The following is a 12,026-nucleotide window of genomic DNA, read 5'->3' on the forward strand; positions in this document are numbered from 1 at the left end:
ACATTTTAGGGACAAAAAAGTATGGGAGGGGCAAACAGGTTCTGAGGACTGAGGAGGGCGGTATCATTATACAATGCAAACCAATGTATAAAAAGAAAAAAAAAAACACATATAAAAATATAATCTATGATAAAAATGTGTATAAAAGTGTATATAATAAAGGAAATTCACACAAATATATTTCATCATCAAGGAAAGGAAGGGGAAAGGAACTGAAAGAAAAGGAAAGGAAGGGAATGGCAAGGAAGGGAAAGAAAGGGGAAGGGAAATTAATGGGAAGGAAAGAGAAGGAAGGGAAAGGAAATGAAAAAAAGGAAATGAAAGAAAGGGGAAAGGAAGGGAATGGAAAGGAAAGAAAGGGGAAAGGAAGGGAATGGAATGGAAAGAAAGGGGAAAGGAAGGGAATGGAAAGGAAAGAAAGGGGAAAGGAAGGGAATGGAAAGGAAAGAAGGGGGAAAGGAAGGGAATAGGCAGTAATACAAAGTAAGATGTGACCTGAGAGGAAAAGAAAGGACAGAAGGACGGAAGGAAAGGAGACTCGGGTTACATAAAAATAAAAGTCTCAGAGAAATAAAAGCTGAGATTTCACATTTCATTCATTTTGCACAAATGTCCAATTGTTGTGTCCGGATTCTTCTGCTCCGGGGTCACAGGACTTGCAGCGGATCTCTTGTGCGGTACGCGTTGTGTCTGTGGGTGGCAGTACGTATTCAACATCACATTGGATGGATCACGGGGATCTCAGCGGAGACCTGAGAGAAGATCAGAATATATTATTTTACACCCAGCGATGTCATCATTGGGTCTCTATGCTGCTCTATGCAATGCAGGCAGATCATGGCTAGTGGGACGGGCCGTACATAGCATTCTGAAAACATCACAGCACCAAGAGCCCTCAGCCGTGATGCAAGCAGTAGGCCGCCTCTTGGGAGGAGTTAGGCAAATATCAAAATGTCTTGCTGGGTGGGTGTCAGCCAGGGCAAATTAAGGTGGAATAAATACAAATCTTCCATGAGGAAGGCTGCACAGTTATAATAATTTAAATAATATTGAGAGTACAAGCCCAGCTAGAGTCACAATGGAGATACTGTACTAGAACATTAGAATGTGTGCAACAAAAACATCTTTTAGATTGTAAGCCCTCAGGGGCAGGGCCCTCCTTACCATCTTGTCTTGAATTGTATTGTGACTGTAATGTCTTCCTTATATTGTAAAGCGCTGCGCAAACTGTTGGCGCTATATAAATCCTGTATAATAATAATAATTTTTTGTGATGATGGTTTCATTATACTTTAATAAAACGTCCTCCTCTGAGGCTTTCTCCCACACAGAGGTGTCCAAGTGGCCGGCAGTGGTTGCCATCTTTAAAACCCTCTGCAGCTTTCCCTTTAACCTTGATGGGCTACATTGTCCTTGTTGCCCTGCATGTGCTCTTGTAGCCCCATATTGAGCCGCACAAGCTACGTAGACCACATGTCCACCTACGTTTCCACCCTTGTGCTCAGGGCCGGATTTACTCTCTCTGCCGCCCCAAGGCCAGGTTGCTCAATGCGCAGCCCCCTCCCCACCAAACCCCCCCATGGAGAATGGCAAACCAGATGGCAGGGGTGGCAGGGTTGATTTTATTTTTTTTAATTTTTTTTAAACTTTTTTACATTTTTATTTATCTTACTATCTTTTATTTTTTAAAATATATTTTGTATTTTATTTTTTATTACTTTTTATTTTAATTATTTTTGCTTATTTTTTTACTTTTTTATTTTTATATATTTTTTTATTTAAATAGTTTTTTTTCCACTTAACTTTACTGCTATCACACAGGAGCTAACAATCCCGTGTGATAGCATTTTAAGGTGACAGGTTCTCTTTATTGAATCTGTCACCTCCAATACAGGAGTTTGTACTCTGTCTCCTGTGACAGCTGAGATGGGAAGGATGTGAGTGCAGCTCTCCAATCTCAGTGTTTACAAGTTCCCCACTCTCCGTCCTGAACTACTTTGCCATGGCAACACGGTCCTCCCAGAAGAGTGGGGGACTCAGAAAAACCAAGTACCAAACAAGTGACGGCTTCCCCCGCTCTACATTTGGCCCTGCTTGCCCGAAGCTGGGCTAAATGTAGAAAAAAAAAATACCCACCCGGTGCCTCCCTCTACTCCCTGCCGTCCCGAGGCCTAGGCCTCGGTGGCCTTGTGGGAAATCCGGCCCTGCTTGTGCTTAAAAATGTATAGCGGTCAATGACCATGGCCTGTACAGAAGACAAAGACTAGTTGGGGCATGGCGTTATGATGTGGTGAGGTCAGGGGAGCGGAGAGACTCTACACTTAAATGTCTGCTAGTTAAGGAAGAACACGGACAGTCCAACTTCCTTCCTTCAGAAGACTATGGTGCAGCCAATGGTTCAGACATAGGCGGTGCTACCTGTGGAAATAGGTGGCAAATAAAAGCTTCAGGTGAAGTAGAAGTGACTGGACCAGCCCAGGGACTCGCATACCTCGGATTATTCCCGTTGTTGCCGCTGGGGGGTTTTCTTTGGTCTGCGGTCAGTCTTGTCCTTCTTCTCCAAGTCTTTTTTCTTATCCACTCTCTTCATCAGTTTGACAACCCAGGGGGAGCCCTGAGGGGCGCACAGCCTCCGCAAGGGCTTGGTGTTGGTAAGGAACCTGCAGGACATTGAGGACAGGGACTGTTAAGGCGACAGCTAAGGAACGGGGCATCTTCAGAAGACGAGGTCAGCAGTAGCAGCTTTATCAATTTAAAGGTTTCCTTTAAAGTTTGTGGTACCCAACACCCTCAGGAACTGCTGAATTTTTCTGGCCCTTCTAGTCTTTCTACTGGTAATTTGTCCTATAGCTGGACCCAAATAGTCACTGCCCCACCAGCAGTGACCAGATGACAGACTTCCACTTTGTCAATCTTCCATTTTGCTTTTTTATTGGCTCAACGTCTAAGGAATGGAGGATAAAGGTTTCCCAAAAACAGCAGCAAAAATGCCCTCCACTCCATTACATTCGACTAGAATCTTTTTCCTCTGCTGCAGGCTTATGTATAACTCTGCCATAGGCTAAAGTAGACCTGGCAGGCCAGGCGGACAACTATCCTTAAAGGAGAACTATGGGGTCAGTGCTTTTCCCCATAGTTCTCCTAAAGGTCACGGGAGGACACAAACTAGCGTCCTCCTGTGACCCAAAGCCCAGTATACCGCGAGCTACAGCTACATTACTGTCGAGATCCACCCAGCTGCGCGATTGACAGCTGGCTCTGCCTATCTAGAGGCAGAGTCAGTTGTACCCGCCCCCCTCCCCTGTCCATTTGTCCAATCAGTGCTGGAGGATCAGAGCAGGGAGGAATCCCTGCAGGGAGCCATGAGTGACAGTCACGGCTCTCTGCAGGGACAGGATCGAGATGTGAATGAGCGACGGTATGTGTTCTCTCACTTCCCGATCTATTGAGCCGACCTGTGACAGTCTCATTGTCACACGTCGGCTCGAACTATGAGTTAGAGGGAAAATCACTCGCCTCATAGTTCTCCTTTAAGTATCTTCAATCCCTCTCACAGGTTAGTCATTGACCTTCATACCGAGACCACCATATTGTAGTAGTTATACTGAGACTGTTAATTGTCTAAGCAAAACTCTTCTTCAGCCTCATCTTCCTTCCCCATGCAGCAGTAAAAGTCAAAATCCTCTAGACTCATACCCCTCCTCAGGCCGCAGGCCAAGACTGGACCCGTCACACACACATCCTATCCCGGCAAAGCCTGGGGGCGAAGGACCTTTCTGAAAGGTCTCCTGAAATATGTATCTCCTTCCACCGTCCATATCACTGGCATAAACCTCTCAGTGATTGTCCTGGGTGACAAAAATATTCATAATCTACAACATTGTAACTTCTCACTCTACTTTCTGGAGAACATTCTCCGGAAGCAAACCACGTCCTGGTCTGAGGAGAAACCCAACAAACCCAGATAACAGAAAGAGAACAAAAAGAGGGCAGCCTCGGCTCCCTATATACAGGTGAAACTCGAATAATTAGAATATCGTGCAAAGTTCATTTATTTCACTAATGCAACTTAAAAGGTGAAACTAATATATGAGATAGACTCATTACATGCAAAGCAAGATAGTTCAAGCCGTGATTTGTCATAATTGTGATGATTATGGCTTACAGCTCATGAAAACCCCAAATCCACAATCTCAGAAAATTAGAATATTACATGCAATCAATAAAACAAGGATTGTACATAGAACAATATCGGACCTCTGAAAAGTATAAGCATGCATATGTACTCAGTACTTGGTTTGGGCCCCTTTTGCAGCAATTACTGCCTCAATGCGGCGTGGCATGGAAGCTATCAGCCTGTGGCACTGCTGAGGTGTTATGGAAGACCAGGATGCTTCAATAGCGGCCTTCAGCTCTTCTGCATTGTTCGGTCTCATGTCTCTCATCTTTCTCTTGGCAATGCCCCATAGATTCTCTATGGGGTTCAGGTCAGGCGAGTTTGCTGGCCAATCAAGCACAGTAATCTTGAACCCATTGAACCAGGTTTTGGTGCTTTTGGCAGTGTGGGCAAGTGCCAAGTCCTGCTGGAAAATGAAGTCAGCATTCCCATAGAGCTCGTCTGCGGAAGGAAGCATGAAGAGCTCCAAAATCTCCTGGTAGACAGCTGCGCTGACCCTGGACACAGTGGACCAACACCAGCAGATGACATGGCTCCCCAAATCAACACAGACTGTGAAAACTTCACACTGGACTTCAAGCATCTTGCAGTGTGTGCCTCTCCATTCTTCCTTCATACTCCGGGTCCTTGGTTTCCAAATGAGATGCAAAATTTGCTCTCATCAGAAAAGAGGACTTTGGACCACTGAGCAACAGACCAGGTGTGTTTTTCTTTAGCCCAGGTAAGACGCTTCTGACGTTGTTTGTTGTTCAGGAGCGGCTTGACAAGAGGAATACGACATTTGAAGCCCGTGTCCAGGATCCGTCTGTGTGTGGTGGCTCTTGATGCGCTGTGACTCCAGCCTCAGTCCACTCCTTGGGAAAGTCCCCAAAACTTTTCCTGACAATCCTCTCCAGGCTGCGCTCATCCCTGCTGCTTGTACACCTTTTTCTTCCACACTTTTCCCTTCCACATAACTTTCTATTAATGTGCTTTGATACAGCACTTTGGGAACATCCAACTTCTTTTGCAATTACCTTTTGAGGCTTTCCCTCCTTATGGAGGGTGTCAATGATGGTTTTCTGCACAACTGTCAGGTCAGCAGTCATTCCCATGATTGTGATTCCTACTGAACCAGACTGAGAGACCATTTAAAGGCTCAGGAACCATTTGCAGGTGTTATGGCTTAATTAGCTGATTAGAGTGGGGCACTTTGAGCCGAAAATATTGCACCTTTTCACAATATTCTCATTTTCTGAGATTGTGGATTTGGGGTTTTCATGAGCTGTAAGCCATAATCATCGCAATGATGACAAATCACGGCTTGAATTATCTTGCTTTGCATGTAATGAGTATCTCTCGTATATTAGTTTCACCTTTTAAGTTGCATTAGTGAAATAAATGAACTTTTGCACGATATTCTAATTATTCGAGTTTCACCTGTATATATATATATATATCAGTCAGTAGGGGTTTCCCTTAAATAAGAGGTTGATCAATGTGACAACCTCTTCGGTGATAAGTGAATAGAGAATTTGTTTCAGTCTCCTGAATATAAAGATGTCTGTTCTGCAGATAATCTGACAATTTCTGAATCATGACTTGGATTCAGGGCCGGATTTACTCTCTCTGCTGCCCCAAGGCAGGGTTCCTCAGTGCGCCCCCCTCAATGCCAATCCCCCCCCCTCCACCCTCCCCGGTGGTGAATGGCAGACCGGCAGGCTGCATACAAATATCCTGTGACAGGTGAGAGGGGAACGCTGCAAGTGCAGCTTTCTCAGTGTTTACACGCAACAGAGCGGAGAACGGATGTTCTCTGCTCAGCTCTGCGCTCTTCATCGTGAATGAATGTGCCGGGGACCCCGCAATTCCCAGTGGGAAGGGAGAAGGCCAGCGGGGAGAGGCAGGGGACGGACCATGGGGGGGACCATGAGGGGACGGACGGACCATGGGGGTAGGGGTTGGGGGCGGTTTGAGGAACGGATCTGCATGCATATTACCAGTGATCTCAGCAACATTGCTGGGATCACTTGTACTAAAACACCGGCTTCCCAGCTGTACATTTAGCCCTGCTTGCCTGAAGCAGGGCTAAATGTAGAAAAAAAAACTACCCGCCCGGCGGCTGTGGTGCCCCTCTATTCCCTGCTGCCCCAAGGCCCGGCCTCGGTGGCCTTGTGGGAAATCCAGCCCTGCATGGATTTATAGATCGATTGATCAGATCTATATGTAAATATTTAGAGGGAATAGAAAGTTCAGAGTCAGCCATTTCCCCCAATTTGCCCCTCCTCTACCCTCTGACATTGGGCGCCATTAACCTTCTTCTTATCTACTCACACGACAGCTGTCTTCATACATCCCTTCTCTGGCGTCTGCAGCTCATATCCGGCGACAATGTTGGACGGGATTCTCTTGCTGCCGGTCTGAAGGCAGCAATCGGCCACCGTGTTAGCTGTACCTGCAACAGACAACGTGAGCCAATGAAAGGATCCTACTGCGAAAGTGACGTTTGTCAGAGCCGCAAAGAAAAGCGCATAAATCTCTAGATAAACTTTATTGATAACAACTGTGTACAGCTATGTGTATAGGTATATAGTGGACAGAAAAATGGAAACCAGTATTCAGGCTAGGTTCACACCTAGGCAATTTATCGCGCGGATTGGGTCGCGCGTTATCGTGTAAAACACAGATTCGCATTAAAGTCAAAGGAGGCTGTTCACACCTTTGCGGTCTGTCGCGCTGACAAAATCACTTGTCATGCGAAAAGGAGCACCTATGGTTTGGGTTCCATAGACATCTCTATGCATTGAAAACCGCGCGGTTTGGCCCGGTGCAGACCTCCGCGATCCGGGATTGCGCGGTCCTGCACAATGCAGGCAGCGATTGCCACGCGGCTCCATTGATTTCAATGGGGTGACATCTGCATGGCAATTACAGAAAATTAACCCTAACTAACCCTAAGCGCAGCTGTTTTCAGAAGCACGGGCGGAATCACAGCGGGAAACCGGGGCGCCATTACAAAATAATGGCACCCACAGCGCGATTGGTGCACAGCTAGGCGACTCCTGACCATGCGGTGGGGTGTTGCCTAGGTGTGCACCAGCCCTCAATGAACAGTCGTACGATTGACAACGCGCGACAATCGCGCAAAAACAGGTCAGCATCTGAATCGCCTAGGTGTGAACCTAGCCTCAGAGCCACGTATCTTCTGTTAGGTTTGTATTGATGTCTATGTCCCCATTGAGGTTAGCATTAGGGTTAGAGCTAGGTATAAAGTTACAGTAGGGTTAGATTTAGATATGGAGTTAGCATTAGGGTTTGAGTCAGGTTTAGAGGTACAATAGGGATGGAGTTAGCATTAGGGTTGGAGTTAGGTTTAGAGTTAGCATTAGGGTTAGAGTTAGGTATAGCGTTGGTATTAGGGTTTGAGTTAGGTATAGAGTTACAATAGGGTTAGAGTTGAGCATAGAGTTAGCATTAGGGTTTGAGTTAGATATAGAGTTACAATAGGGTTAGAGTTGAGCATAGAGTTAGCATTAGGGTTTGAGTTAGATATAGAGTTACAATAGGGTTAGAGTTGAGCATAGAGTTAGCATTAGGGTTTGAGTTAGATATAGAGTTACAATAGGGATAGAGTTAGGTATAGTTAGCATTAGGGTTAGAGTTAGGTATAGAGTTACAATAGGGATAGAGTTAGGTATAATTAGCATTAGGGTTAGAGTTGGGTATAGAGTTAGCAGCATTAGGGATGGAGTTGGGTATAGAGGTACAATAGGGTTAGAGTTAGGTCTGGAGTTAGCGTTAGAGTTAGGTTTAGAGTTAGCATTAGGGTAAGAGTTAGGTTTAGAGTTGGTATTAGAGTTTGAGGTAGGTATAGAGTTACAACAGGGTTATAGTTGGGTGTAGAGTTAGCATTAGGGTTATCGTTGGGTGTAGAGTTAGCATTAGGGTTATAGTTGGGTATAGAGTTAGCATTAGGGTTATAGTTGGGTGTAGAGTTAGCATTAGGGTTATAGTTGGGTGTAGAGATATCATTAGGGATGGAGTTAAGTATAGGGATGAGCCGAACACCCCCGTGTTCGGTTCGTATTCGAACATTCGAACCGCTGAAATGTTCGAGTACGAACTCAAACTCAATGCAAGTGTATGGGGGTCGAATGTGGCTGCAGCGGCCTGTGCCCCTTCAAATCCCCGCCTGTGTTGGCGGAGGCAGCAGGGACACAGACCGCTGCATTGCTCCGCTGCCCCCGTACCTCCGTCCGCACCTCCTCTTCTGCCGGTTCGTCTGCTCCTCTTCTCGGGTCCGTCCGCTCCTCTTCCTCCGGTCCGTCCGCTCCTCTTCCTCCGGTCCGTCGGCTCCTCTTCCTCCGGTCCGTCGGCTCCTCTTCCTCCGCTCCATCAGCTCCTCCGCTCCCCCGGTCCGGCCGCTTCTCCTCTGCCCTGCCCCCTCTTCATCTGCAGGCTTTGAGCCATACCCAGCCTGCTATTGGATATTGTAAAATGCAATAGCCAATAGCAAGCTGGCTATTGCACCCGCCTGCTGTCAATCAGCATAGGGGGACCTGATAGAGAACTTTCTCCTTCAGGCCCCTCCTCCGCTGAGTCCTGATTGGGCAAATTCTTGCACCTGACCTGTGGTCAGGTGCAAGACTTTAACAAATCAGAGCTTCAGTGGGCATTTTCTATTATGGAATGTCCGCGGTCGACAAACCGCAAACATCCCATAAAGTTTGGCGTTCGCTGGGCGCTCGAACTGCCGATGTTCGATTCGAACTCATGTTCGAATCGAACACTCGGACCATCCCTAGTTAGGTATAGAGGTACATTAGGGTTAGAGTTAGGTCTGGAGTTAGCATTAGGGAATGGATGGAGTCAGGTATAGAGTTAGCATTAGGGTTAGAGTTGGGTGTAGAGTTAGCATTATGGTTAGAGTTAGGTATAGAGTTAGCATTAGGGTTAGAGTTGGGTGTAGAGTTAGTATTAGGGATGGAGTTAGGTCTGGAGTTAGCATTAGGGTTAGAGTTAGGTATAGAGTTAGCATTAGGGTTAGAGTTAGGTATAGAGTTAGCATTAGGGTTAGAGTTAGGTATAGAGTTAGCATTAGGGTTAGAGTTGGGTGTAGAGTTAGCATTAGGGTTAGAGTTGGGTGTAGAGTTAGCATTAGGGTTAGAGTTAGGTCTGGAGTTAGCATTAGGGTTAGAGTTAGGTCTGGAGTTAGCATTAGGGTTAGAGTTAGGTTTAGAGTTTGCATTGGGCAAGCTGGCCCGAGCTGCCGCTTCTATTACATTGTCAATATATGGTTGGGTTAGGGTTCCTTTGTTCCTCAGTATTTAATGTCATGTTCTCAGCTAATGAGAGGCCATTTTTTTGGCAAAAGAACAGATCCTGGAGAGTTTGTCAGAGCTTCTGGAACCCTCTGGAACCATTAAAGCCCATTGCACCTGATAAACCACCGGAAGGCATCTTCGTTTGGCTTCTGAAACTGACATGAATGTATTTCAACAAAATGAGGAAATTTGATTGAAATGTTCGAGATTTCAGCAAAGTGAAAACTGTCAGTTTTGCTGCTGACTTTGCCGAGGTGCAGTGGCCACTGAGTATCTCTCGGTATCTTGCTAGCACTGTGGCAATGGAAAGCACCTAATTTTCTGCCTCTATTTCCAAACTGTTATTCTGAAACAGAGCCTGAGGCTTTATGACCACCTACAGTCACCACAGTTACCGAGGGACACCAATAGGGAAGTGCATCTGCCCACATCTTCCCCAAAGACGCCGGCATCCGTTTCACCCATCATGAAGTTACAAACAACGTAAAAACTTTATGCAACTCACATTCATTTTGAAAACTGATACAATGTTTCCCGTCCTATGTCCAGCCCATTGGATTTAGCTTGCTGTTACTTCAAACAATAGTATCAGTTTTCAAATGTTTGCTGGAAGGAAATTGTTTAAGCAGACGTCTATTGGGGCAAGATTGAGTCAGAGACTTTTAAATCCCTGTATTGTATTGATTTTGGATACTGCTATACCCATCTGTACTGGAGGTGCCCATTGCCATACCCATTGTTTATTGGAGGTCTATCAACAAGCCATTGGATACTTAGCTCAACATTTACTTCATTTGGTTTAGGAGAACTGCCATTGATGCCAAACAGCTCCTTGCTCCATACAGCTTATAAACACTTAATGTTTATGTGCATGAAGGTAAATATGGAAGTAGTTACCCGCACACCAGGTCCAACGTGTCAAAATGCCATTATTAAGATGCTAACATTACTGTATATGGTGACACTAGTGGACAGCAATGTTTCTGAACCATCAGTGATTCCTTCATCAGACAAACACTAGTGCCACCATGTATTCGTTGCATCTGAATAAAGATGTGTTGATACATTGGACCTGGTGTGCAGGTGACTACTTGCATATTAAAGGAGAACTATGGGGTCAGTGTTTTTCCCCATAGTTCTCCTTAGGGTAGCGGGAGGACACAAACTAGCGTCCTCCCGTCACCCTAAGCGGTTAACCTTAGCGGTTAGACAAGTTTTTTTTGCATGCTGCCTGGTGAGTGTGCCGGGAATCTTTTTGCTGTTGTACTGTATAAAGCCCTTCCATGTGCACCTTGCTGTAAAGCTGGAGATAAGTTGATGAGTGTGTTTGCCATTTGTTTTGCTTTGGGGAAATAGGCCAAGGCTGCACCCCCGCACAGCTACGCCCGAAGCGAGTGCCTCAATCTCCTTGCCCTTCCTACGGCACCTGATCTGAGCTTCGGATTCACTCCTCATTACTGCCACTAGATGGAGCTAAAAAGCATAGGAAATCCCATTGCTTCTCAGATCTATCATATGATAATAATATGATAATATGATAATAATGCAGTGCCTGTGTGAAATTCAGATGTTCACAGAACGAACGGCTCTGTGAACATTTTATAAATGACCCCATAAATATGGTACCCCGTAGTCTTTAAAGAGGTTTCTGCCCTCTGTAGTGTATAATATAGTTTGTACTGCAGACTCCAGATTTTTTGAGGCGTTTGAATCAGGTGCATCCCGAGGCCGGATGTCACCCGGAGCGGTTACCGGATGACACCCCGCCGTAACGTCATCGCGCTTGTGCTGTGATCTTATTGATACCCGCCGACGGCCATCTTGGCGATGGACGCCGGCAGAGAGAGAAGGGGACAGTCACACGGCGGAATAAGGTATGGCGCAGGGGTCCCTTCCTCTCTCCCGAAGAGAGAGGAAGGGACGCCCCTTGTGACGCCACTGATTTGAAGACTACTACATTTCTAATCTATAAAGTGGAAATATAACAGATCAGCGGGTAATAAAGATATGTTAATGCTTGTTGCAACACACTGCATCATATATGTCTTCTTGGCCATTGTGCCAATTTAAAGAGATCAGGAGCTGTTTGAGGTGGTAACAGCCTGCCGACAGCCTGCTTCTGACAGCTGGGCGGAGCCAGCCGTGATCTTACGGCTGGCTCCGGCCACTTTCAGAGAGATCAGCGTCCCTGGTTGCTGGTAACCAAACAACAGCTTGTGGGATAAAATAACTAATTATGAGAAAATAACAACAACTTACAACAATTAGATTCCCATTTGAAGGAAATCATTAACAACAGTACACCTGAGCTATACTAATGTTTCTAAACATTTTTTAGAAGACCCTCACAAGATACTGTATAATAAATGATGTAAGTAAAATGATCCATCCATCTTAGTGAATTGTGCCTATAGTATGTGGAAGCCAGGAGTATATAAATAAATATATGTTATATATATATATAAAAAATGAGAGAGAGAGACCTCTCTCTCTCTCTCTCTCTCTCTCTCTCTCTCTCTCTCTCTCTCTCTCTCTCTACCTCTCCT

The 12,026-nt window shown here is 45.6% G+C and overlaps 1 protein-coding gene across 1 annotated transcript in view; it reads right to left on the bottom strand.

Moving 5' to 3' along the window:
• Positions 1-2,497: 2,497 nt before the first annotated feature.
• LOC108793594 (C-C motif chemokine 21-like) overlaps positions 2,498-12,026 on the bottom strand; it is a 40,945-nt gene continuing 31,416 nt past the window's right edge. The window contains exons 2-3 of the mRNA XM_018564584.1: positions 6,491-6,611; positions 2,498-2,660 (exon numbers count right to left, since the gene is read on the bottom strand). Coding sequence (XP_018420086.1) covers positions 2,498-2,660; positions 6,491-6,611 — 284 coding nt within the window. The remainder of the gene's footprint in view (positions 2,661-6,490; positions 6,612-12,026) is intronic.

Source organism: Nanorana parkeri, unplaced genomic scaffold (assembly GCF_000935625.1).
Source record: "Nanorana parkeri isolate BGI_ZX_2015 unplaced genomic scaffold, ASM93562v1 scaffold763, whole genome shotgun sequence".
Classification (NCBI taxonomy): domain Eukaryota; kingdom Metazoa; phylum Chordata; class Amphibia; order Anura; family Dicroglossidae; genus Nanorana; species Nanorana parkeri.